At 41.1% G+C, this 26,926-nt stretch overlaps 2 protein-coding genes across 9 annotated transcripts in view; one reads left to right on the plus strand and one right to left on the minus strand.

Annotated features, from left to right (window-relative positions):
* Positions 1-12,199, plus strand: part of Stk38 (serine/threonine kinase 38) — a 47,761-nt gene extending 35,562 nt beyond the window's left edge. For both annotated transcript variants that reach the window (XM_027943762.2, XM_027943763.3), the window contains exons 10-14: positions 7,016-7,133; positions 8,157-8,280; positions 8,470-8,565; positions 9,608-9,702; positions 10,185-12,199. In XM_027943762.2, the coding sequence (XP_027799563.1) occupies positions 7,016-7,133; positions 8,157-8,280; positions 8,470-8,565; positions 9,608-9,702; positions 10,185-10,315 (564 nt within the window). In that variant the 3' untranslated portion in view covers positions 10,316-12,199. The remainder of the gene's footprint in view (positions 1-7,015; positions 7,134-8,156; positions 8,281-8,469; positions 8,566-9,607; positions 9,703-10,184) is intronic.
* Positions 12,200-15,720: 3,521 nt separating this feature from the next.
* Positions 15,721-26,926, minus strand: part of Kctd20 (potassium channel tetramerization domain containing 20) — a 32,887-nt gene continuing 21,681 nt past the window's right edge. For all 7 annotated transcript variants that reach the window (XM_071613448.1, XM_071613449.1, XM_027943571.2 and 4 more), the window contains 5 exons: positions 24,875-24,977; positions 24,215-24,335; positions 22,383-22,580; positions 20,817-20,927; positions 15,721-19,360 (listed from right to left, as the gene is read on the minus strand). In XM_071613448.1, the coding sequence (XP_071469549.1) occupies positions 19,068-19,360; positions 20,817-20,927; positions 22,383-22,580; positions 24,215-24,335; positions 24,875-24,977 (826 nt within the window). In that variant the 3' untranslated portion in view covers positions 15,721-19,067. The remainder of the gene's footprint in view (positions 19,361-20,816; positions 20,928-22,382; positions 22,581-24,214; positions 24,336-24,874; positions 24,978-26,926) is intronic.

Here is a 26,926-nt window from a genome sequence, read left to right on the forward strand (position 1 = left end):
AATAGTTGGAAATTATTTACATAGTTTAATTTCACCAGTGAAATGTTATCTAGGCAAAATTTATTATTATTATTTTATTTCATTTATTTTTAGTTGTAGATGGACACAGTACCTTTATTTTGTTTATTTAGTTTTGTTTTTATGTGGTCCTGGGATTGAACCCAGTGCCTTATGCATGCTAGGCAAGTGCTCTACCACTGAGCCACAACCCCAGCCCAAAATTTATTATTAACAATAGCTAATTAATTGGTTCATGTTTGAAGTACAACATATGTGTTGTACTTTGGGATAATGATTATATGTGTATTTTATCTAATAAATGGTAGAACTTCTGCTTGTCTGCATATATAATAGTAATTTAGCAGGTTTGCCAAATACTTTGTGTTTCAGCCAGACTTAGTAAAATGCTGACTTAGATTTCTCTGTAATACCTTTATTAACTCACTTAGTGCGTCACCTAGTAAGTAGATGTCAGTCACTTGTGAAAATGGAAGCCTGGGGGATTAAGAAAGAAATCAGAGGAAGGGCTTGCATTTATTTTGATTTTTTGAAGCTTATCAGTGGGCTTTAGACTGTGATGATTTTGTTACTCCTTTGAAGATGGAGTAACTTAAATTAATCCTTTCTTTTCTTCTTCTTCTTCTTCTTTTTTTTTGCTGGGAATCAAATCATGAGGCACTTTACCACTAAGGTACATCCCTAGCCCTTTTTTATGATTTTGTTTGAGATAGGGTCTTGCTGAGGCTGGCCTGGAATTTGCAATCCTTCTGCCTTAGTCTCGTTGAGTAGCTGAAATTATAGGCATTTGCTAGCCCTTTAAATTTTAAATTTTGAGACAGGGTCTCTCACTAAGTTACAGAGGATCTTGAACAAAGATCCTCCTGCCTCAGCTTCCTGAGGAGCTGGAATTACAGGCATGTTTTACCACCCAACTTGAAATGAATCTTTGATGTCTTTATCTAATATTAACCTGGGGAAACTTTAGTACAATTAGTTGCAACACTGTCTCCTTTCCTTAGAAACTGTGATACTCTAAACTTCTAAATTCTATCTGTGGTAGAAACCTGTTTCCATAGTTTGTTCAGGTTTAGGGAATATCAGGAATAGATACTTTATACAGACAAATGCTTCCATTATGTCTGTATAAAGCAGTGACCATCTCCCACCCACACCACTGGTACTGGGAATTGAACCAAGGGCTCTTTACTACTGAGCTATATCCCCAGCATTTTTTTTGGGGGGGAGCAGGGGGGTGCTGTGCTGGAGATTGAACCCAGGGCCTGTGTATCGAGGCAAGCACTCCACCTACTGAACTATATCCCCAGCTCCCCCAGCTCTTTTTATTTTTTGAGACAGGGTCTCTGAGTTGCTGAGGGTCTTGCTAAGATACTGAGGCTGGCTGGCCTTGGACTTTTGATCCTTCTGTCTCAACCTCCTAAATTGCTAGGATTATATATAGTGTGCGCCACTCAGACCTTCAAAACAGTGATTCTTAACATTGGCTATACATAGGAGTCACTTGGGAAGCTTCAAAACCTATTGATGTCTTTGTTGTCCTACCCACAGAAATGCTGACTCATTTGGTCTGTGATATATAACCCTGGGTGATTCTGCTGTGTAGTTAATGTTGCGATCCACCACTGAAAAGATGATCTGAAATGATAGCTTTGCCTTTTTGGGGGACTGATATTTATATTTTAGAAACTAACAAAAAGTAAGGAATCCTTCATGATTTTTTTTTTTTTTTTCTTTCTAGTTACTGCTGAATATCTAAAACGTGGGGCTTCAAGCCTGTTAGGCAACTGCTTTACCCACTGAGCTTTACCCCCAGTCCTTTCTGGTTAGGATTTAACCTTTGTTTAGTCTGCTTACATTTATATTGGGAGTGATTAAGTTGAAGTGCCTTAAACTGTACTTATATTCCAGACAAGCTTTATGCTCCTTGACAGATACCAAATGGTCATATCAGATTCACTAGTGACCACTTAAAATTCATAAGAAAGAGATTTCATAGTTTCCATATTTGGAGTTAAATTTCACTTTAAAAAGAGTTTTGAGGGGCTGGGACTGCAGCTCGGTGGGAGAGCACTTGCCTAGCCTGTGTGAGGCACTGGGTTCGATTCTCAGCACCACATAAAAGTAAACAAATAAAATAAAGGCATTCTGTTCATTTACAACTACAAAAAAAAATTTAAAAAAAAGATTTTTGAAAGTCTGAATAAACTTTAAATTTGTACTCTATTCACAATAGAAATGAGAAAGTATGAGTTAAGGTAATCCTCATATTACCTCTTTGCATAATTTAAAATAAAGCCTTCTCCCAGTCTCCCAGTCTTCCAGATGTTAATTAATGATATTTCTAAATGATCTTATTCAGCTATTACCAAGCTGAAGGTTGATATTAACTAATGCTTAATATAAATTTGCCTGGTGTGGTGGTGCACGCCTGTAATCTCTGCAGTTTAGGAGGGTAAGACAGGAGGATTACAAGTTCAAAGCCAGCCTCAGATACTTAGCAAGATCTTATCTCAAAAAATAACTGATTAAGTAAACATTAGGTAACATTAAAAAGGCTGAGGATATAGCTCAATTGTTAAGGGCCCCAGGGTTCAATCCCTGCTCCCTAAATAAACAAACTGCCTCCAGGTTGAGCCTAATGTGTGTAATTGTTTCCCCAAGACTATTGCTTTTTAGTCCATTGGGAATCATAAAGTAGAGGCTTGTGCTGGGCATAGTGGGCATATGCTTGTAATCCCAGCAACTCAGGAGCCTGAGGCAGGAGGGTCACAAATTGGAGGCCAGCCTTAGCAATTTAGAGAGGCCCTGAGCAAATTGGTGAGCTCCTGTCTCAAAATAAAAAGTTAAAAGGACTTGGGGATATAGCTTAGTGTTAAACTATTCCTGGATTCAACCCCCAATACCAAATAGATAGATAGATAGATAGATAGATAGATAGTTAGTAAGTAGAGGTTTCAGCTTCCTTCCTTGGCTGCTTACTGTAATGTTTTAAATTGTGACATGGTCCTGAGTAACCTTAGGCCTCAGTAACCGATTAGGTAACAGGTATGAATCAGTTTGAAGTTATTAAACCACCAAGGTAAGAGATGATGCATATGTAGATATTTAATCCTGGTCAGTTTATTTTTAGTGTGAAATTTATAGAAGTGATTAAGTAGGAAATGAAGTTGCCTTGTTACTTCTAAAACTCTGAAATGAAAGTCATAAGGTTTAGGACACATGGTGTGATTGAAAGCACTGTTAAGTAGCAATAGTGCTGTTCTAGATGACCATTCTCATTGACATTATAAATACTCAGACAACAAATGAAAAAGGGTATAGATTGAAGAGGTTGGAGTTGGAGGGTACCCCCACATGGAAAACAGACAAAGATTTGGGATGGGTGTAGTCCCCAGATTGGAAAGGCTCCATCTGATGCATACAGTGCAGGAAATAAGTATAGGAAAATGAGAGAGTCCCCATGGCAGGGCTCTGCTCCCAGAGGGACAGAATCACTCTTCCTGTCACAGGTTTGAGCTATATTTTATAATTCCAAGAGTTTTTTTTAACACCTTTGTATCTTAAAGGAATTCTTTTCTTGTGGCAATAGACCTCTGGTTTTATGATCTTTGATCAAAAATGATTTACTTACATTCATCTTTGCTAGAATAAATCTAGTATTTAAAGAGTATCTATAGTTTCTTACTTTTATAATTAGAATGAAAATAATTTGATTTTGGGGGAGGACACAATCCATGTTGCAGACTTTAAAGCTAAAACCAGACAATCAAAACAACAAAAACCAAAAAAATTTCTTATTTAGTGTTTGTATCTTTAAAACATAATGTATGATTATCTAAACAGATCCCTACTTGACAATATGCAAAAACCAACTCTATAAGGAAAATAAAACTTTAGAAGAAAATACAAGACAAAATCTTTGTTCCCAGAGCAAGGGAAGAGTTTTTAAACGATATAAGCAGTAAAAATCACATAGGAAAATTTTGATTCGTTTTATTATTTTTAAAGGAAAACAAATCTCTGTATATCAAAAGACACAAATGAAAAGATAAGCCAGATGTACAGAAGTCCTGCACTTCTACCACTGTCACATGCCCTGGAGATAATGCATGTGTACACCAGGAGACATACAGAAGAATGTTTATTGCCTTTTCTCTAACAGCAAAACACTGAAAATAATCCAGGGAAATGGTTACATCTGGAACAGAATATTTTATAGCAGTGAAAATAACTGAACTACTGTTACCTATGATAGCATGGATCAATTTTAAAAACAACATTGAGTCAGGCAGGTGGTGCATACCTGTAATCTCAGCTGCTTAGGAGGCTGAGGTAGGAGGATGGCAAGTTCAAGACCAGCTTGGGCAATTTTTCAAGACCCTGTCTTAAAATAAAATGTAAAAATGGCTGAGGTTGTAGCTCAGTGGTAGTGTGCCCCTGAGTTCAATCCCTAGCATCAAAACAGAGAGAGAAAGAAAGAAACAAACAACATCAGGAGGAGAAATCAAATAGCAGAAGCCTTCATATACAATGATACCATTTTTATAAAGCTCAAAACCAAAACTAAAGAAGATCTCATTTATAGACGTAACAAAATTCAGTTTCTTTTGAAAAGCAGGGGAAGGATAAACATTAATAGAGGTAGGTAGGAGGTGATACAGGATGGTATGGGGTGGCGTGTAGGTTTGGCTTTAATGATACTGGCATTGGTTTATTAGTTGAACTCATGGGTGTTCATTACATTGTTATGCCTCATAATTCAATAATTACACATGTATGTACCATATGTATGGATGTGACAATGTTTATTTTTCATATGTAGCAAATATTATTTCATTTATAAAACCATTATAAAAGCAGTAAGCTTCATAGTAGGAGATTATATTAAGGATTAGTGTCCTGAATTCATAAAAATTCCTGTGAATCAATAAGAAAAAGAACTACTAAAAAAACTAATGGGCAAAATATATGAAAGGAAATTCACAAAATGACTATAAGATAGTTAATTATCATATAAATCTGTGCTCAGCCTTACTAGAAATAAGGGAAATACAAATTAAAACGTCTTATTTCATATTCATTAAATTGGTAACATTTTAACAATTTGACCAAGCCAAGGTTGGTAAGGTGCATAGCACCAACTTATCCCCTCGCCTAAGTTTCAATAGGAATAACCACTTTGGAGGACAGTTGGCAGTTAGCTCTTTAAGTTGAAATGTTTGTAACCCAAGACCCAGCAAAACTACTATAATATACAATCTCTAGTATATGATAGAGAGAAATTCTTGCACAGTGCTCAAGGAGATATTGAGAGAATGTTTACTCAGGTGTTGTCAAAGTGAAACATTAGAAACAATGTAAGTGTCCATGTATAGAAAAATGGATAAAAACAATTTTGATTTATTTCTGTAACAGAAAATAATACCCAGAGAAAAGAATGAACTAGAGCTACATGAATAGGTCTCAAAACCATAATGTTGAGTAAAAAAGGCAAGTTGTAATACTGAAGAATAACTCAGTATAGTATGAAACCACTTATTGAATGTTTATACAAGAAATCATGTGTAATTTATGAGCACATTCACATAAGAACAGCACAGCAACTTCTGGGTAGTTTCTGCCTCATTGAGGAGAGAGGGATGGGTTTTTAAGGCAGAGCTTTAATTGTTTCTGTAGTTCCATTTATTTAAAAAAGACAAATGACTGCAACAAATAGAGTAGATTATTAACCTCTACTATGGGATATGTGTTGCATTGTCTGCTTTTTTTCTGTATGTTTGTAATATTTCATAATAAAATTTTTAAAAATATTTAGTTTTTGTAGTTGTAGTTGGACACAATAACTTTATTTTATTTATTTATAAGTGGTGCTGAGAATCGAACCCAGGGCCTTGCACGTGCTAGGTGAGCACTCTACCACTGAACCATAACCCCAGCCCCATCATAATAAATATTTTAAAAAGACAAGACAGCTGTTATTTTTTTATTTTAAAGCTTATATAGTATTTAAAGCACCTGGACTTGAGCCTTACTCACATGCTAAGCACTTCAGAAGACTTTGACTGTACTTCCTCCTAGTATTTTGCATTCCTGGTATATTAGACCAGAATACTGGACTCTAGAAAATATTCCTCTAGCCAGGTGTGGTGGTGCATGCCTACAATCCCAGAGACTCCGGAGGCTGAGGCAGGAGAATCACAAATTTGAGGCCAGCCACAACAATTTAGTGAGACCATCAACAACTTGGTGAGACCCTGTCTTAAGATAAAAAAGGGATATAATTTGGTGGTAAAGTGCTCCTAGGTTTAATCCCAAGTACTCCCCCCGCCCAAAAAAAAAAAAAAGTAAAGAAAATATTTCTCTAATAATTATTTCTAGAAATTATTAAGTTTGGTAAGGAGACATTTATAAACTTTTGATCTGTAGTGTGTAATGTTAGCTTTTAATAATAAAGCTTTCCTTTATGGTTTTCTCAAATCAAACAATATGTATGATAGAAAGAGGGATAATTGGAATTGGAGCAAGATATGTAATTTCTGAACAGCACTCTAGCATATAACTAATTTTAAGTTTAAGGCCTTAGGCGAATCTATCTTGAATTTCAATGTTCATATCTGCAACACTGCATTAATAAGGTCCTTCTTTGTAGAGGTTTTGTCAGGATTTAAATAGATGAATACACATATTAAGTACAGAGCTTTGTATTTAATCATAGTAAATTATGGTACTAATTGTTATGAAAGAGATACATGTGACCTAGTGAATTACAGGCTTTGGATATATTTAGGAAGGGTCTTTTGCCTCATTAACAAAGCTTTATTATTCATCATGGGAAGCACCCTAGCAACTCAAGCTTGCTTTAAGCTCCTAGACTCTCCTGCTTATTTAGTTTCAGGGCAGCTCCTATTGGTGCTTTTGTAGCCTTTGGTCTCTAGAGCAGAACTCTGCATAACCCCTTCCCTGGCTTGGCCTCCCTGATGTGTGGTACGTATTTCAGGCTTTCTCCACAGTAGGCACTCCTGACTACATTGCTCCTGAGGTGTTCATGCAGACCGGGTACAACAAGCTGTGTGATTGGTGGTCGCTTGGGGTGATCATGTATGAGATGCTCATTGGTAAGTTGCATGCTTCCAGAGAACATTTTCTGTGCATCCAGAAAACACTTCTAGTTTGATATTAGATTCTGTTTTATTTGGGGGTGATCTAGGTGCCCCCCCTCGACCCGTTTTTCTTTCAAAGTGAAGTTTCCTAGATAGAGAACTCTTAGTCAAATGTGTTCTACTATGTTCTTAGACTTCCTGTCATCCTGTGGTTGCTTTGCTGATCATTTATTTTTTTCTTCTGTGCTTTCATCCTCTCCGTCTAGCATCTCTAGCACTGTATTTATTAAACACTTAGTGTGTGCAGAGTTCTAACTGGGCACTGCCTCACTCTTCACTTGGAATTTGCTATGTCCCCTTCCTCTCTCAAAGCCTTCGAGCAGGGAGGCCTCTGACCTCTCTACTTCTTTGGATATATATCTGTATAGAGGGGACACATCTGTGGGGATGGCCATGTGCCATTGAACATAGGAGAGTAAGTGTGTGGATAGCTGGGTGTGGAGTCATCGGGCTGCATTGTCTGTGGGACATGGAGGGATGCCTGTGCAGGGGAAGGCACCCTGTACATCAAGGAGGGCCAGTGGGGCACAGGGTATGTGAGTGTTTATCTTCTTGCCCGCACTTCTCAAAAAAAGAGGCGTGGTGGTCACTTTTGAAGCCCATGCTTTTTTCCTATTCAGCTGTTTTGGCACTGTACCCATACAAGTGTATTCCTAGAATGGGTAATTTTTTTAATGGTGATATTTCATCCTGTCAGCAGGGTGATTCCCACTTTTTTCTTTTCCTAGCAACTATTTACTGGCTTCCTAGTGGTACCAAAAGTATAACTTCACTTCAGACTTAGTGAAGTTTTTGTGGGGGGAGGGGAGGATGAAAAATTGGTCTCTGGGATAAGTGGAAACCCTGACTATTATAGAGGAATGGACGTACAGAGGTGTCAGGTCCTCAACGATATGTGGAACTGTGTCAAGGAGGATAATTTCAGTCAGATTCCAAGTTCTGGGATGTAAAAGCTCCAAAGTTCCCTTTTTATTACAGGCTACCCACCTTTCTGTTCTGAGACCCCTCAGGAGACATACAAGAAGGTGATGAACTGGAAAGAAACTCTGACTTTTCCTCCAGAAGTTCCCATCTCTGAGAAAGCCAAGGATCTAATTTTGAGGTATCAGAGAACATTCCCCCACCTCCACCTCCTCAGGCTTTTTTTCATTATCTTTGGGTCTGATCCCTGCTTTTCCCCATTCTTCTCTTGAAAACAAACAAACAAAAAAAAGAGGAAGAGGAGAGTTTATTTTTTTCTTTGCCTGAAGAAACTCCTTGAGGTGTGCTGAAAGTCCTCTATCTTTTCCAGGTTCTGCTGTGAATGGGAACATAGAATTGGAGCCCCCGGAGTTGAGGAAATCAAAAGTAATTCTTTTTTTGAAGGTGTTGACTGGGAACATATCAGGTATACTCATATTCAGGATTATTTTTGAAAGTTCATAATTTGCTTAGTATTGATTAGGAAGAATCATCTTTGGCAAGCTATGTAAAGGAAGAGAGCTGCTTAGAAACGTAGTCTTTTCTGGATTTTTATTCATTGTGGAGATGGGGAGTTGGGCCTCATCAGCCATGTGCTATGGAATATATTGAATCCAGAATTATTTATAAAGCCCAGTGAACTTTGGGTCCCTTGGTGAAGGGAGCCATTTTGAAATATGTTGTCTTTGCTCTTATGTAACCTCTCTGGTGTTAAGCGTCACCAGCAAGACTGTCCCTGCCCACAGGCTAGTGGCTAATCCTGGGAGATGGAGAAAGGAAATAGAGGCAAAAGCAGAGCGGGGGGGGGGGGGGGGGGTGTGCCAGTGGGAAGGAGAGGGAGGCTGTGGAGGGCAGGGTGCTGCCAGTGGCCGTGAGAACACGGGCCTGCAGTAGCCACAGACCTTCTCACTCAGCACTTGCAGCTTGCTAAACAGAAGGTGAGGAACTTGTCATTTTATTTAATACATGTGTTCTGGTTGCATTCTTGTGATTTTCATTTTGCCTTTCTTTTGCCATATCTTTTAACCCACTCACTGGTTGGCACCATTATTAAAGTTACCTTGTTGCTGGCTGTAGTGGCACATGCCTGTCATCCCAGCCGCTCGGGAGATGAGGCTGGTATGACAGGCATGGGGATCACAAGTACAAAGCCAGTCTCTGCAATTTAGTGAGGCCCTAAGCAACTTAGAGAGAACCTGTCTCTAAATAAGATATTTAAAAAGTGCTGCAGATGTGGCTCAGTGGTTAAGCGCCCCTGGGTTCAATCCCCAGAACCCAAAAAATAAAAATAATGATTTTGTTTGAATGCAGTCATTTGGTCAGCATTCATGAGCTTTTCAGAGAAAATAAATGCTTTCTGACAGTGAATAGTCTTCCCTGTCAGACCATGAGTCTTTGGGGGGAAAGGTTTGATCAATATCCATGTGAACACTAACCATAGTAACTTTTGGCTTGTCTGTTCCTGGCAGGGAGAGACCGGCTGCGATATCTATTGAAATCAAAAGCATTGATGATACCTCAAACTTTGATGAGTTTCCAGAATCTGATATTCTTAAGCCAACAGGTAATTCCACCAGCATTACCTCTGTAGCCTTAAAATCACATTATCCTCCCCATCCCCAATTTTGGGACAATGTTTATAAATCAGGGTAGAAAACGTGGACAGGAACTTCAGTGCTTCAGATCCTTTGTAAGTATTTTTCCAATACTAATGCTGGGTAGTGGTGAGACCTTGTTAAAAGGAAATGAATACAAAATTCCCATGTCTAGACTGCTCAAGTCGGTGGGCAAGTCATAAACCATTCTTTTGTTATTTATTAAAGATTAGGTAGATTAATATGACAGAAATGGGAAAATAAATCTTCAAAAATATTTCTGCAGAAATATGGGGTTCAAAGAACATATAAGTAAATGTAGAACATTTGCAGAGTGAAAAACAACATTTTCCAAGTAGAAATTGCAGTGTGTTCAGGATGACACACCTTCAGTACTGAATAGTCTATTGGGGTAAGACTGATTCAACTCTCACCTCTGTTTCTTTCCCAGTGGCCACGAGTAATCACCCTGAGACTGACTACAAGAACAAAGACTGGGTCTTCATCAATTACACCTACAAGCGCTTCGAAGGCCTGACTGCAAGGGGGGCGATACCTTCCTATATGAAAGCAGCAAAATAGGATCCTAGTCATGGAATCCTGAGTGGAGCAGGGTTCTTTGTACAACATCAGAGTTTTCTTCTTACACTTTTTTGAAAGAGCTTCCAAAGAGTTTATGGAAGCCTACAATATGTCATAGTCAAATTTCCTGAAATGTGATAGTAAGTGGATTTTCTTCCATAATGCATCTGAAATCTGAAAGAACAGTGACAGCCATTTCTACTACATTGGCCATAAACAGTTGTCTTGCTTCTTGAGAAGCATCATGAGCCAATTTGATAGAAGTTTTAAAAAGAATTTTGTATTTTCCTGAATTCATCAGAATGAAGGGGAAAAACAGCCATCATCCAACATTATTGAGATTCTTATGGACACTCCCTAAATATCAGCCAATTGCTGTGATATGGTGACACACCATCTGCCAAGACCACCAAGTATTTCTTTTTCTTTACAGTAAAAAGTTCTGTAGTACTAAGAAAATAAAGCAATAATGACAGTCTCAGCAGCCAACATTTTGGCTGAGGGAAATGACCCACCATTCCACTGGACAGCGATGGTAGTTTCTCTCCATACTTCAGCCTCGGACAAGTGGCTTTTCATAGCCTCCATTCATGGTGCACTTTATGGTACTAGGATAAAGACCCTCAGACCACTGATTTATCTCCCTTTTCCCACCCATCTAAAAGATTCATGCTGCTCTTCTGAGTGTTGATGGGAGAACAACAGCTTGATCCATTGTTGCTCATAGAAGGCCCCAAAAGCCATTGGGCATTGCCAAGGAGTTCTGGATCAAGTGGAAACCCTCACATTGTCTTCAGGCTGTATCAGAAAATCCCTAAGACGGATGTTGCTATGAACCAGCAATACCTGTAAATGCTGCCAGCAGGGACTCAGTGTATTCTGGGATCACAGCGAGGAGGGCGCTTAGCTCTTGGCTAAAAGGTTCTGCTCCTGTGAAGTCTGCAGAACCTCCTGGAAGTGCTGAAGATACCAGCTCAATACAAGTGCACAGCTGGCTGACAAGTCCTTGTAAGGTTCACTCCTCGATCCCTGGTGCAATCGTTTTGTCTTCTCTCTTGGTCTTTTCCTCTCCTAACTTTAAGTAGCCATTTTGCCTTGGAATCATGATTACAAATTTTTCCTTTGCAGATGCCTTTCTGGGGGATATTCCCCCCACACCCTAAAGGGTCGCCTGCAGCTCAGGCTGACTGGGCCTCTGCTGTGGCATTCTCTCACAAGAGACCCTCTGAATTTTAGCACCAAGTGCCTTCTCTGTCACAGCGCTGCCACCTTCAGAGGACTTTTGCTGTGTCAGAAAAATGTGGAGGTTCCATATTAATGCATTACTCATTTCTGGTTTTAAGTTTTGATAACTATTAAAGCATCATTTGCACCTGTGTGGTAACTTTGCCTGTTGTGGAGCATCATGGCTAAGCTGCAGCTGGAAACTGCTTTCTTCAGTCTCGAGGTTGAGAAGGTCAGCTTTGAAAGGGAAGTGCCCAGCTTAGACATTCAGAAGAGAAGAGAAGAATAGAGGATCAGAGTTACAGTTTTAAGTGAAACCGCCTGGGTTTAACATCTTAGATGAAGAAAAAAAAGAATGCTAGAAGTCTTTACTCCGGATGGAGGTAGTGTGTTCACCCTTAATCTTTCATTCATAGCCTGTTTGTGAAAGGAAGAAAATGAGATTCTTTTGTGTAACATTGTAGTTCTTTGTATTACCAAATAGTTGGGGTCCTGACCCACAGTGTGTTTTGCAAGAGTGTTTGGGAAGCAGGGTAAGGAGAAGTAGCAGGAGTACCAGTAGCATATGTGTGCTGGGGAGTGGCAGGGGGTGATTTGTTTTAGGGGGAAATACCCACGTTTTAATATTTAAACTTCTGAATAAACTGTGTGAAAACAGTAGTGGAAATCTGTGATGTGTTTTAAAGCAAAAGTGTCTTATAATTCAGAACAGTACTGGTGGCTTCTTTTAAGCCCTTAGTTGTTGAACATCACAACAGTACGCTGTGGTCCTCTATGCAAAGTGCGGTCCCGTCTCAGGGAAGCTAGGGCCAGATTTGGTTTCCAGGGAGCCAGCCTTCTGAATTGGTGTCCCTCTAAAGACTTCTGTCAGCCCCTGCACATATTCTTTCTACCCTCATTCAAGGTTACGGGGAGTGGGCCCTCCCCTTGCAACAAGGTCACAGACACCTGCTGTCGAAAGTGCTGCACCTGTGCAAAAGTGGGGCCTTGGGGCTGGGAATACAGCTCAGCTGGTGGAGTGCTCTCCTCCCATGCACAAAGGCCTGGGTTCAACCCCCAGCGCCACAAAAACAAAACAAGTGAGCCCTTTCCACAGCTGTTTACAACCCAACCCTTTGTTTTCCCCTCCCAAGATTACAGGATGGGACTTAGCCTTCCATTTCCATTAGAGCAGGGTCAGCCTCTGAGAGGCTGTGTGCTGTAGCAGTGCTGTTCTGTTTCACTCCTTAGACCCTTTCTGGGTAAAGGAACCTCAGAAATAGGTAAGAAGGGGCAAAGACTTAGTAGCCAGAATTAGTAGTTTTTCCAAGGCTTTTGGGTCCCAAGAAACAACTTAGGAAATGCTGGTTCAGTTGATCTTGTTCACAGTTAATTCTCTTTCTTACTTTCATTGGGGAAGTTGGAAAATAAAATTGTTACACTAGTAAAGCTTTAGTGCATACTAAAATGAAACAATATTGATGGTCCTGAGTCTGTCTTTGATTCAGGAGTGCATCAGAAGTTTTAATACCTGTTTCTTTTTAGAATTAGTTTCAAAAATAAAATTCAGATGAATTCACTCAGGATTAATCAGCACATTGCTGATTTCAAAACTCATAACAGGAGACCCCTGCCATTGATTGTTGGTGCTTTTTCTTAAGACTCATTTGCTTGGAAGGCACATTTCCTGGATCACTTCATTCTTTTTCTCTCTGGGACCTAGGTGTGTAACCCAAATGGTATTTTATCTATTTATTTATTTATTTGTTGGTTGATTGTAGTTGGACACACCTTTTTTTTTTTTGTCGTGCTGAGGCTCAAACCCAGTGCCTCACATATGCTAGGTGAGCACTCTACCGCTGAGCCACAATCCCAGCCCCTCAAATGGTACTTTTAATTGAACTCAAAGGATTCAGAGTGGTACTGTTCATATCCTACTTAGCATACATTTCCCTAGAATGATCTATCAAAACCACTGACTTGAAAAACAGGCTTCTTAGTGGGCAAGGTGGGGCACACCTGTAATCCCAGTGACTTGAGAAGCTGAAGCAGGCGGATCGTGTTTGACAACAACCTAACAAGACCCCTGACAACTTAGCAAGACCCTGTCTCAAAAAAAAAAAAAAAAAAAAAACCCAGACTCCTTGATACTTTTTAAAATTTCTATTTCCGAAGAGAAACATCTTGCTCAAACAATGTTTAAGGTCCATGATGTACAGGGCGCTCTGGGGACACAATAGGGAGCTCATCATGTTTTTGAACTGCAGATCTGTGGGAGGTGAGGATTCCCACACTAAAGGGCTTCACCAGCTGTAGCATCAACAGTGAAGTTATTAAATTGGTGTCGAGGTGACAGTGCCGATAAAGCCAATTCAGTTGAGTGGCATAGGGAAGCTTCCCAGAGATGTTTTATTCTAAGTAGTCGTGATTTGATGGGAAAGAAGTTCACAGTCCAGGATTCTGGGGCCTGGCAGCGTGGCTCCCTGTGGTCGAGGCACTTCTGTTCACTTCCTCATTTCCCTCTCCCACTCAGCTCATTTCAGTTGGATTTCTTTTCTCCTGAGACAGGGTCTTGCTAAGTTGCCTAGGATGGTCTCAAACTTGCTATCTACCTGCCTCAGTTTCCCAGGTTGCTGGGATTATAGGCATGTGTTATCATGCCAGCTCACAGTCTGGTTTCTGTCCCATGTGTGAAACGTTAGCCATCCCTAGCATTAAGGTTTATAATTCCCCTGGTCCTTGGTGTTCACTTACAATGCCCCCCCCCCACCCCACGCCCGTGTTCTCCTCTGTCCTGCTGCACTTACACTGTTGAATTTTTTTTTCAGTTTTCCTCCCCACCCTTCCTTCTCTAGTCCATTTCCCCACCACTTAAATGTGTGCTCTCTCCTTGCTGTGGCTTTAGCTACCACTTTTTAATTGAGGTCTTATCTTCTAACCCAACTTACCTAGGTCCCTTCTCAGAACTCTGCCAGAAACAGCCCCTGCAAGGCGTCATGTAGGCTCAGAAAATTCTAGTTTCGTCTACCCAGATGTCCAAGCCAGAAAGTTTGGAGCCTCCAAATAAGGCTGTTTTCAGTAAGGCGCCTGAGTTCAGGGCATGGCCATCCATTCTGCCAGTGCCTCTCCTTGTTCCTTATGTGGTTCATCACAGGCCTCCTTGTGTCTGGTCCTCCCCTCTCTAATGTGTTCTCCCTGCTGCCAAAGAAATTCTAGATTCCAAGTCTGGCTCATCATTCTGCCTAAAAACCCTTTAGGGCTCCTATTAATGGAGTCCAACTTCTAGCTAGAGTCTCTCCTTACTCTGCCCACATCTCTGTACCATCCCATCCTTTTCCCTGATGACAAGCTATTATTTTACCTCCGAGCATGTATCTGAGCTAGCCTAGAATACTTCCTCCCCTCATGCAGTTCTCCACAATTTGGTTCACAAGTGACTTCCGGAAGTCTTTTTTATATTCCTCTAAGTAAAAACTGACACCTCCATTCTTTTGGACTTCTTAAGTGACCTGAACTATTTGCAGGTCTGCTCCACATGACAATAAAAGCCCCTTGAAGGGAGAAACTGTGTCCAGTCGGTGTATGGCTGCAGTCAGGCACAAAACATTCAATCGGCTGTCTTCAAGGTGCATTCTTTTGTTATGTGACTATGGGGGTTGAACCCAGGGACACTCTACCACTGAGCTACACCCCCAACGCTTTTTTAAAAAAATTTTATTTTGGGATATGATCTCTAAATTGCTCAGGCTGACCTTGTCCTTGCAACCCTCCTGCCTCAGCCTCCTGAGGAGCTGGCATTACAAGTGTGAACCACTGAGCCCAGGAGGGCATATTCTTAAACTCCTGGGCCATCTGGTAAAATAGTAGCCTGCTGCAGGGTGCACAGCTTGCTTTTCAACCTTTAGGTTATTAGTGCCAATAAGCTCCGGGCCAAGTAGGGCTGAGTGAGCACTTTTGACTAGAGTGGGGCCAAATCACAGAAAGAAATAGAGGGTCAGGATTTGAGTGCCCAGAGGTCTTGAGTGCAAATTAACCAGCAAAGAGAGGCAGATCGAGAGGGCTCACGGAGGTCCAGGGGAGGCCCGGGTTGGAGGAAAGCAGGCTCTGCTCGCTCATCCCAGTGCCACCCTTTCCTATCCTGCTGGTGTCTTGCTTTGTGATTTTATTTTTTCCAAAAACAAAACAAAACAAAAAAACAGGCACACAAATGATAATATTTTATTATAGAAAAAGCATCCCAAATATAGGATTTCGTAAACACTGGTAGGTGAACAAGTGCAACTTGAGAAGTAAATACAAAGTAAAGAGGCAAAACCTACAAGCATTTTGCCATTAGGAGAAAGTGTGATTCTCCCCAGAGGTGATCCCTTCCAGAACACAAACGTGGCTCCATCTCCCATGAAAGCATCAGATTTGCTTCGAGCTCACTCTGCCCATTTTAAGTTTCAAAGTGATGGCAAGAAGTGGCATTGAATGCGTTACTTACAAATACTTGATTTTCAAGGACTCCACATCACACTTTATGACAGTTTGAGTTAAAGCCGGTGCTCTGAATATTTATTTTGATGACAGACACTTTGTTACACTATTTGAAAATAGATCTCTCTCCCCCTGGGCCTACTCCACAGTATTTTCATAGACCTGAATTAATTAGATATCATGCTGTCCTCTTGAGATTTAATTTTAAATAATTCTAGTCACTGGATACTGTGCTATAAATCCAGCTACTTGTCTTCCTTACCCTTTTTGCTGTCACTCCTTCAACACTTTTCTTCTAGTTTGGAGAAACCACGAACTCCTCTAACACATTTTAACATCAGCTCTTGGCTCCCTCTCCAGCTCCTCAGTGGCTCTTTCTCACCAGCTACACAAGGTATGATGCAGACACGAACCCAGGAGTTTAAACTCAGACCCAGGTTCACCTTGGCTTGCTGAGATGCTCTGAAACTGTGGGTCAAACCATTTTGCTTATGAAAATCTTTCTGTATAAACAGCCTGGCTTACTTATTTAGGCACTTAGAAAAGACACCAAACCCAACTTCCACCTTTTCTATTAGGGAGAAACACCTCTTAGCTGACTGGCCACTAACTGACTCAAGGGGATGATGGCAACCCAGCCTTTGTTCCCAAGAGGACTGAGAAGTCCTGCCGTTGCGGAATGTCCCAACCCTGGGACAGGCACAGCTAAGGGGAGCCACCAAATGACAATGATGCTGTGGTCTAAGTTGGGGTTGGGAGGGATGCAGGAAAAAACCTCCCCCTTTACCAGCAGGGATCTGTGGTTCCAGTTTTTCCCTTAGTGACCACCACCTGGTGACATTAACAGATTAATCCTCGCAGATTTCCACTTCCTCAACCCCACTGGTTGAGGCCAAGTGCATGTTAACCTGCAATTCTGGGAGTGGAGCGATCTGCCTCTCAAAAGCTTGAGGGAATGAACAACACAGAACAAAGTACCAAGTACATGTTGTACTCTGATCACCTTTTTCACCTAAGCATGAACTAATTAGGTGTTAGCTGGGGCGTGTTTACACTCAGATCACAACACATGAACTGTAACAGAAGTTACATCACAAATACACAAATGTCAGAAAATTCATATCTGCTTTGTAATGGCATGTAAATCTGCTGGGAAGCACCCTTCAACACTTCCCTGAGCTGCTCAGCTGCTAGTGGATGTGAATGTGGTGCCAGTAAGGTGACTTCAAATATGAGCCAATTAGTTTCACAGAAACACTAATTTCTGGCTACAAAGAACCCTAACCCTTCCCTTATCCCTGACCATTCCGTCTTACAAAAATAGACACCAATGGTTATCAGAACTCCAGGTGAGGGACAGCTCAGTTTAACCCCTCACTACTGCTTTTTCCAAGTGAGAAACAGCACTCATTCCCCCATGAAGCTGGTTGCCTCAGAACATTCTTGTTCTTCAATCCTGGAGACAGGGAAGCTCAACACCCGACTTGGTGTGTGGAGGACTGTGACTTGGGTAGTCAAATGGAATCGAGGAGCCTGCTCTATAGAGCTGCATGGGAATGGAATTTAACGAGTCATGTTCTTACCTTAAACAACTTGAAGGAACCTGCCTGTGCAAAATAAGTGATGGGTAAATGCCCAGGGCGGGAAATGGAAAGTCAACTTCTAACAGAAAATGGAAGATAATTCCCAAACACTTCCAGCTGGTGCTGGACTCTTGAATTCAGCCCTGCTGTTACTAGCCACAGGGTGCCAGAGGCAGGTGGGGGCTGGGGAGAGCAATCTGCATTGTCAACCACCATCCACTGTTAATAGAGCTGAGAAATCCAACAAAGCAGCCAGGCCTGACTTGCCTTCCACTGGGAACATTAGTATCGTTTTCTTACTTTACTGATACACCAAAATTCCATGGGACAAGAACAAATTTGGAAAATCCTGCACGTGAGTTTTCCCACCCGCTTTATCACAAATGCCTTCTCTCTGGAGCTCTTATAAATCTTTCTATTATGATACTGAGCACCTGGGAGGCTGAGGCAGGAGGACTCCAAATTCATGGCCAGCTTCGGCAATTGTCTCAAAGTAAAACTTAAAAAGAAAGGACTAGAGATACAGCTTAGTGGTGGAGGGCCTCTGAGTTCGGTCCCCAGTATCACACACACACACACAAGATACCGAGCACTTAGAGAAATTTCTGGCCTCATCATGAAGGACTTTAAGCCATAGCTCAGGTTCCCCTGGCACACCCACAGCAAAGGGCTGCCCTAGGGCACCAAGACCTGTGACTTCACATAGAATCCGCTCCAGGATAATCTGACTGGCCTGATTTGGAGAGGAGCTTCTACTTGATTTTTGAGTTTCATTCCAAATGAATTATCCATTTATCTAGGTTCATAAATGCTGAAGCTAAAAAGGTTTCTTATACCCCTGTCATTATTATTCTTTCTGCCAAAGAACCTGTCTTGTGTGGCTTTGGATTGTTCATTGCATTAGTAAGACACAAAAATTAACTTTAGCTCTTAAGAATTTCTTTTAGACATTCTGAGTGAGCCTAGCTTTCCTAGTTGCAATCTGGGTGTAGAGGGCCCCAGGAATGGCATTTCATTAACCTCTAGTGAGCATCTCACTAGTGCCCATATTTACAAGATAAGAGATTGTCTCATTTTAGGTTTGGTCCCTTTGCTGCTAAGCAATTTACCTAATATAAAACAAAACAAAAACCACAGAGCACAAAGGACGAGGACTTCTTTGCTTAATATGAGGCAACAGGTCTTGTCTTCCTTTCCTGCTTTTGCAGTTGTGCAGAAACTCAGTGAACAGCACCAGACCAAAATTTTTCAAGTTACCAGGGCTGCTGCAAAACTGGTAGCCTAATTACCAAAGCGTGCTTCTTCATTCCTTGCCAGAAGCACAGACTTACTGCAGAGGACACGTTAATTATGGGGGAAAGGAAATAATGGGGGAGAAGCATGTCTCCTACTCAGGATGAGACAGATGACAGGGAGGACAGGGAGGCCTAGCTGAGGGCATTCCAGACAGAGAAGAGCTCTGGTGAGGGGTGGGCTCACAGCAGACCCTAATCTTGAAAGTCATTAGAAGCCATCTGAGAAAGTGGGGCATTTAGCCGGTCAAGTTCATCCACTTGGGGTGGGTGGTGCATTAATATCTCCTGGTCCTCCAAGACATCCTCCCCAGCAGCTACCAGATTAGTGAGAGATTTGCTTCGAACACACTGGAAATCCACATGACGACTCTTTCCTTCTTCCTTTTCCCAGGACATCTGTATAAAGGGGCGCTGCACATAATTATAGATAACTTCAGACCGACCACCAGGTCTTCTCTTAATTTTTTCTTTACAGGTAGGGTACCCTGAAATAGAAAAAAAAAGTCCTTCTCATTGATTCTGGCAAATTATGTGTAGCCTGTGTCCATATTTCCTCCTTCCTCCCAAATCCAGACAGCAAGAAAAACTACATGGGAAATGACCAGTCCCTGCGCCTCATGCCCTTCTTGCTCTTTGGTTAGTAGGACTTGTCCCTAGAAAGGGACTAATTTAAGAGAAGTAACTAGAATTCTACCTCTTCTAATGAAAGGGGAAGAGAACCTCTTATTAATTCCAGGAGACTTTAATTGCTGGCAACAATACCACAGAAGAAAAACCCTGCTAGGGCCTGGGTACTTATGTCTCTTATTCTGTTGCTTAGAGTGCAGAATACATGAGGACCGGCAAAGGAGACGCAGACTGCTTAGCCTAATGGACAAACAGGAATGCTGCTTAAAATACCCAAAAGGCTTTCACATGGAAATGGAAAAAGTCCAAGCAACTTCAGAGGCCACAACTAGCAGGCAGGCAGGAAAGGGAGGCAGTCATCTCTTAAGATGCCTGGAAGAATGTTCTCATGCTTTGATGGGCTGCTCTGGGAAACAGGGTGTTCCTATCCTTTTCCTAGGGTCTCCCAAGAGACATGGAAAAGAGTTTAATAGATAAATCTCAAAATTTCTTCCAATTTTAAATTCCAAGATCAGATACAACGAAGGCTTGATGGGTTCTGAGGGCAAAATTGAGGCGGGAAAAGCAGCCAAGCATGTAAGTCAAAGATCCATGACAGGGAGACCAGGATGGCTTCAGCATACTACAAGAAGCAGTGTCTGAGACCTTTCCAAGAGGGACAAGGATGGAGCTACTGCTCCAGATCATTTAAAGTAGTTCTGTCAATATATCCAGACATTCCTCAGAGGTATGGAATAGTCATAAATTCTGAATGCCCAAACTGTATTTTTCAGAAGGACCCTTCCAGTTCTCACAAACATCTTCACCAAGACTACTAATGAGCAGGGCGCAGTGGCACACACCTGTAATCCCAGCAGCTCAAGAGGCTGAGGCAGGAGGATTGAGAGTTCAAAGCCAGCCTCAGCAAACGCCAGGCACTAAGCAACTCAGTGAGACCCTGTCTCTAAATAAAATGCAAAATAGGGCTGGGATTTGGCTCAGTGGTCAAGTGCCCCCCCCCCCCCCGCCCAGTTCAATCCCTGGTACCCCACCCCCGCAAAAAAATACTGCTGAACAATCCTCTCCGTGGGGAGCCCACAGTCCTGCTGTAGTCCCCACCAGTGTCCTTTGCCCTTACTGATCTTCAGACCTATTCCTGTAGCTGTTTTAAAGCATCTTCAATGGAGAAAAAGTGGAAAGGAAACATAAGGACAAACAAAACCCCCAACAGGAGACCTTCATACTGAAATACAAATGCCGCTTTCATGTGTGCCTCCCCCAGATCCAATCTACTCCCTAAGTAACAACCCGAATGCTAACTGGGATTTTTCTTACCTTCAATCCCAATGCGAATATTTTTCAGGCCCCGTTCCTTCAACACTGTCTTAGCAACATCTCGATTCTCAATATATTTGAAGAATCTGTAGAGCTTGGAGCTATAAAGAACTGAAACAAAACAACAAAACCCCTGGGGTTAGTCATGGAAATGAAGCTCTCTATAAGAGGAAGTAGATGAGGTAACAAACTATGAACTGTGTACTTGACCACTGATACCAAAAGAAACCAGATAGGTCAAAGGTTAAACAACACATGAATCATAAGACAAATTTTTATATTCTCAGGGTAGGGAAGGTCTTTCTGAGTGACTCCTAGAAGCCATAAAAGCAAACAATACAACATTTCTGCATAGCCAAAATCACCATTAACAAAGCTCAAATGATAACCAAATGGGGAAAATATTTGTAATTCATATCACAACCAACTTCCTTAATACACAGCTGCCATATATAGAGTATTCACAAACCACTAAGTGAAAGAATAAATCCAATCATGTAACAAGTGAAGGACTGGAAGTTGTTAAACAGAAAAGGAAATTAGAATTGACTTAAAAATTAAAAAGCCTCACTCATGAAATAAGAAATGCAAATTAAAACTCATGCTGATTACGAGATGCCTTTTTAAAAAAAAACCTATTAAGAAAGTGGCAAAGATAAAAGTTTTAAAAGTAGTATTTTGGTCAGGGTGTGGGAAACCAATCTATCATATGTTCTGTAATTGTAAATTGGCATCCCCCATTTTATGAGGGATAATTTGGCAATATTAGGATTATAAAAGCATAAGCTTTTGAATTTCCATTTCTGGAAATATTCTATGGTGACATGAATATATGAAAAGACTACTTAGAAGGATAATCACTGCACATAATTCATCATTTATAGCCTAGTCAATCACGGTACATTCATTTAATGGCATATTATGCAACCATAAAGAATGTGAAGCTTTTTATGTTAGACATGGTAGAAAACAGTGTGTAAGAAAGGGGGGTAAGAAATAAAGGAGAAAAACAAGTATATAATTGTTTATGTGTACTAAATATACTTGGACAGATATAAAAGAAATAAGAAAACTGGGTAGATGAGGCAGAATGGAATAAGACTTTTAAAGGTAGATCTTTTTATACCTAAGTTTTAAATTATTACCAATTCAAAAGGACTTAAAAATGTCATGATCAGCAATGGTGAGGAGCCAAGCAACTCAGTGAGACCCTGTCTCTAAATAAAATAGGGCTGGGGATGTGGCTCAGTGGTCAAGTGCCCCTGAGTTCAATCCCTGGTACCCCTCACCCAAAAAGATAAAAAATAAGTGAAAGAACAATGACACCACTATGCAATCTGTGGCCTCAGATCTGACACAGTACCAGACAGCAAGAACAGGAGTGAGAGGAATGACATTCACTGTATTCCCAACACCAAGCTCAGACCTGCAGCACTAGAGGTTCACTGTGCAGGTGAGAGTGTGCACCACTGACTCGACCATGACAGCTACACTGGCTCTGGGATTGAGCTGCTCTGAACAGTATTTTTCTTGCTGAAATCATTTACACCCTGCAGGGACTCCTACTTTGGGAATATTCTTCCCCCATGGGTGGGGGGTGGTCCTCATCCCAGTCCACAGAATCTTCATCAGTCAGCACAACAATGTGGCACTCCCGCTCCCCTTTCTTGGCACAGCCCACCATGATGGGCAGAATCAATTCTTCGAGGTAGTGATCAAACTGCTTGTGAGCACCATCATTAGACAGTTCATGCAGCAAAGCACCTGGGGAGAGAAAACACAGCTGAACATGCTTTCTGTCTAAATGCACTTAAACCTGGAATGAAAAAGACTACTCGGTTGCAGCTGTTATCACTGATCAGGTTCAGAGAAGTCTTATATTTCAAAGCAAAGAGACTGTTTTCCTGCTCCAAGATGATAATTAAGCTGACTTTGTTAGATGTGCTTCAGAGTCTGCCATGCTTTGATTTGCTCATGTTTAATAATCCCTGATCATCCTGAACAACTGAGGTTTTGCTGGACTCACAGTGTCACCAGGAACATTAATTTTACAAGAAATGGAACCCATCCTGTTGGGATGATTCTTTGTAGTACCCCTTCTGAAGATGCTCTGGACCCTGATTTCATGGAGTTGGAGTACCAGAGTAGAGTGATAATCTGATGTTTGGTGACACTGAAAAGACTTACTCTATGCGTGTATTAGACTCAGTAGAGAAACCACAAGTCTAAAGCCCTTCATGCAAACGGCAGGGAAATGTATTATGAAGTTCAAAGAATAATTCTTTAAATAATTCAGGAAGCCTAGGTAATAAGAGCAATATGAATTCTAATCATAGATTTAATGATTAGAACTTTGAACAAGCAGAGTTTTCAGTTTCATCATTTGTTAAAATTTAGTTAGCACCCATCTTTTAGAGTTGTTTTAAGATTTTTTTTAAAAAGTTTTTTTGTAGTTAAATGTCTTCATTTTATGTTCTTATGTGGTGCTAAGGATCGAACCCAGTGCCTCACACATGCTAGGCAAGTGCTGTACCACTGAGCTACAGCCCCAGCCCTGTTTTAAGATTTTGCAAGTCTATATCTACAAAGCATTAAGCAAACGGTAGGTTAAGAATGACTAAAATAATGTTAAGAAGAATGCAGCCAATTTTTGCTGTTTGGCCTTATTAGTGAGCCTTTCCTCATAGACAGTCATTTTCTTTGTTATTGGAGACGATCATGCTATGTGAAATAAGCTAGTCCCCCAAAATCCAAAGGCGAACTGTTCTCTCTGATATGTGAATGCTAACTCACATTGGGTGGGGGGGTGTGCACACAGAAGTTCATTGGATTAGCAAAGGGGAATGAAGGGAGGCAGGGGATGGGGATAGGAAAGATAGTAGAATGACTTGGATATTACTTTTCTGTGTGCCTGTATTATTACATGACCAATATAATTGTACATTTTGGGGCTGGGATTGTGGCTCAGCGGTAGAGCGCTCACCTAGCACATGTGAGGTCCTTGGTTCAATCCTCAGCACCACATAAAAATAGATAAAGATATTAAAAAATATATTAAAAAAAGAAATTGTACAGTATGTACAACTGGAAGAATAAGAAGTTTCATGTATAACTAATCAGAATAGATAAATAAGCAAACAAAGAAAAGAGTTGACACCAAGGTCCTTCCCAAGAGGGAAGCAATTAGCTTTGTGACTCCGAAGTCAAGCTAGACTTAAACCCACTGTGTGAGTGATTTGATTTTTTTTGTTTACTCTACTTCCTCAAAATACTTCAAAGCAGAAGGGAACAAGTTAGTAGGACACTGTGCCTCTAGAGATGATTTCAACCTACAATGGAAACTCCTCTGCCCTAGAGTTCAGCTGCTCAATACAACTGGCAGGTGTTCCTGTACTTACTCAGATCTTGACATCGAATAGTGTTGAAATCAAAGTTAATACAGAGATAATCGCATGTATCTCTAAGGTCTGGAATAGAGATGCCATCAGGACAATTGATGATACCAGTTTTATAATAATCCTGTAAATACATTAGAAAGAAGAAATGTGGCAAATAACAACATGAAGATGCCTTCTGCAACCCTATTCATTCATTCACTCATGCATTACTTTTGCTAAAGTAACGGGTTCTTGGAATTATCATCAAGCTAGTTGATTCATTAAATGATAGAGTGGCTCCTGGCTATCCTGTCTATGTTTAGCTGAGCTCAGATAATTAAGATGGACAAGAATAGAAAAAAAGAAAAGGCAACAACTGGGAAACAAACCGTAAAGTCAAGAACATGGTTGATGGAACTCTCTTTCTTTTCCTGTAGCAGTGAGGATTTAACCCAGAGCCTTTTAGATGCGGGGCTAGCACTCTTATCACTGAGCTACATCCTTGGCCCTTTTAACAATTTTTTAAAATGAGACAGAGTCTCCCTAGGTTGCCCAGGCTGGCCTCACACTCGTGCCCTCTTGTTTCAGCCTCCTGAATAATTAATGGAATTCTTAGGGGCACATGTATTTCCCAGGGAAGAGAATATTTATAAAAAAAAACAAAACGAAGTTACCACATACCAGTACTGTGCGAAATACAGTTGCACTGATTCCTTCAGCAATCTCATACTCTCCCTTCTCATTGGGCCGAGTGAAGTTGTACTCTCTTCCTGGTCCAAACATCCTGCAAGACACCCAGGCAATGTTACCTTCTCCAGCAGGACTCTTTCTCTTCAGATGAGACTTCTCCTTTATTTCTCATTTTGTAAGACTACTGCTTCTCCCACAGTGTAAGTTAAAAACACAGCCCTGGGTCCCAAGGCCTAGAAGCACTCATGTCTTAGGAAACTCCCTTCAGACAGGAAGAGAGCAATTGCTTCACAAATGGGTGTGTAAGATAGAATGAAGCACCAAATCCTCAAGGTTCATCTATAGTGAGCTTCTTCAGCAACAAGTGCAATAAAATATCAACCACAAACATGGCCCTTAGAAAATCTCTGAAGCGTGTGATGGTTGCCTTTCATATCCTCCCCAGTGCCTAAGAACCTGTCTATATGTTTTGAAAGCTCAGAAAGACAGCTTCTCCACTCCCCACCTTCCCTCTTCCTTTGCCCTCCTTTATCAGCCTTAACCTATCCAGCATGCACTCCTCAATATTTCTAGGTTTTGCTTTCAGCATGGAGTCTGCTGTTAGCAGGCATGTTAGCAGGTGCAGCTATGTTAACTTAGTGCTTTCCCTTTCCTGGTACATCTTAAGAGTGGAGCTCTGGAAAAAGCGCCCTTACAACCCAAGGAGCTGCTCTCTGATGGAACTCCGAGGTGAAGTATAAAAGGAGGGCAGGTATGAGGCTCAGCAGCAGTTTGGCATATTTCAGAGGCAGGCCTGCTCCCGGCATCTCAGAAATTATGGGGGTATAGGGAGAAGGCTCGCTTTTTTTACCCATCTTCCCCAGCCTGCCTGCCTTCTCTCAGGTCCCTCCAGTCATGGACCCCTGGCTTCTCCTGCTGCACGCCTGTTTCTAAGGGGGAATGGAAGGCAGCACAAAGGGCTGGACAGGCAGGCTCCAGCTTCGGCCAGCCTGATTTGATTTCCCAGTGGGGATTTGCTGCCATTTCCTTCCTTAGCCTGTGGCAAGAGCTGCGGTGAACTAACTGTTCACAACTGTTCTAATCTGAATTGGCTGCTTTTCAAAGATCTGAAAATGATTCCATGTTACATCCTTTCCAAATCACAGCACCATGAATAAGAAATCTATCTTGATAAATGTCATTTCCAAAGAACACTGATATTTGCCTGGCACATTCTGGCTGAAGTCTAGCTGAGAGAACTTTGAATCAAAATAGTGAACAACATGCTGTGACTATGATCCCTGCCTCTGTCCTCAGCGGGACTGAAGTGCAGTGTTTTTCACCTCACGCTGGGGGTGTGGATCTGCTTTAGTTCATTCTCATTCTCACAGTTCATTCCCTATGACAAGGGGTTTGCATCTGTAGGCTGGCTGGAGAGGTACAAGTATGTGCGCAGCCAAGGACAGAGAGCCCTAAGACAGAACAAAACTGGGTAACTCACAGAATTCCTGACCCTAGCTACTCAGCTGAATGGACCACCTAAGTACAGAGCCAAACTCTCCTGTCCACAGGGAAACTAAGCTATCCCCAGATTCAAAGAACCAAGAATCTATTACCCAGAAAATGCTTGCCTTCTTTCTTTTGATAACTACTTTCAGAGGCAATATATCTAAAACAGTCAGCCTGCACTGATGAATACTTTTGTGAGGGAGAGAACAATAGTGGTGATACTAAACTGAGAACAGGAAGTCAAATCTGATTAACATGTTGCCAAGTTGGAGAAGTTTTAATTTCATCTTAATTCAAAATACAGAGATAGATTTGGCTCTTGTTTAAAATAGTAGTTCACTGTGAATTTTTATGTTCAAATATACACATTTGAATAACTGGATTCCATTTGGCATAAGAATTCAGCATATGAGTAAAATCCATTCTGATTCCTAGTTGAGCTCAAATTCGTTCCAAGTATTGAATGAGGCTATATCTTTAAACAAAATAAAATCTACTTCTGAGTAGATAAAAATCACCCAAAGTCAAATCTACATATACTACCACAGTCTTTCA

Source organism: Marmota flaviventris, chromosome 6, assembly GCF_047511675.1.
Source record: "Marmota flaviventris isolate mMarFla1 chromosome 6, mMarFla1.hap1, whole genome shotgun sequence".
Classification (NCBI taxonomy): domain Eukaryota; kingdom Metazoa; phylum Chordata; class Mammalia; order Rodentia; family Sciuridae; genus Marmota; species Marmota flaviventris.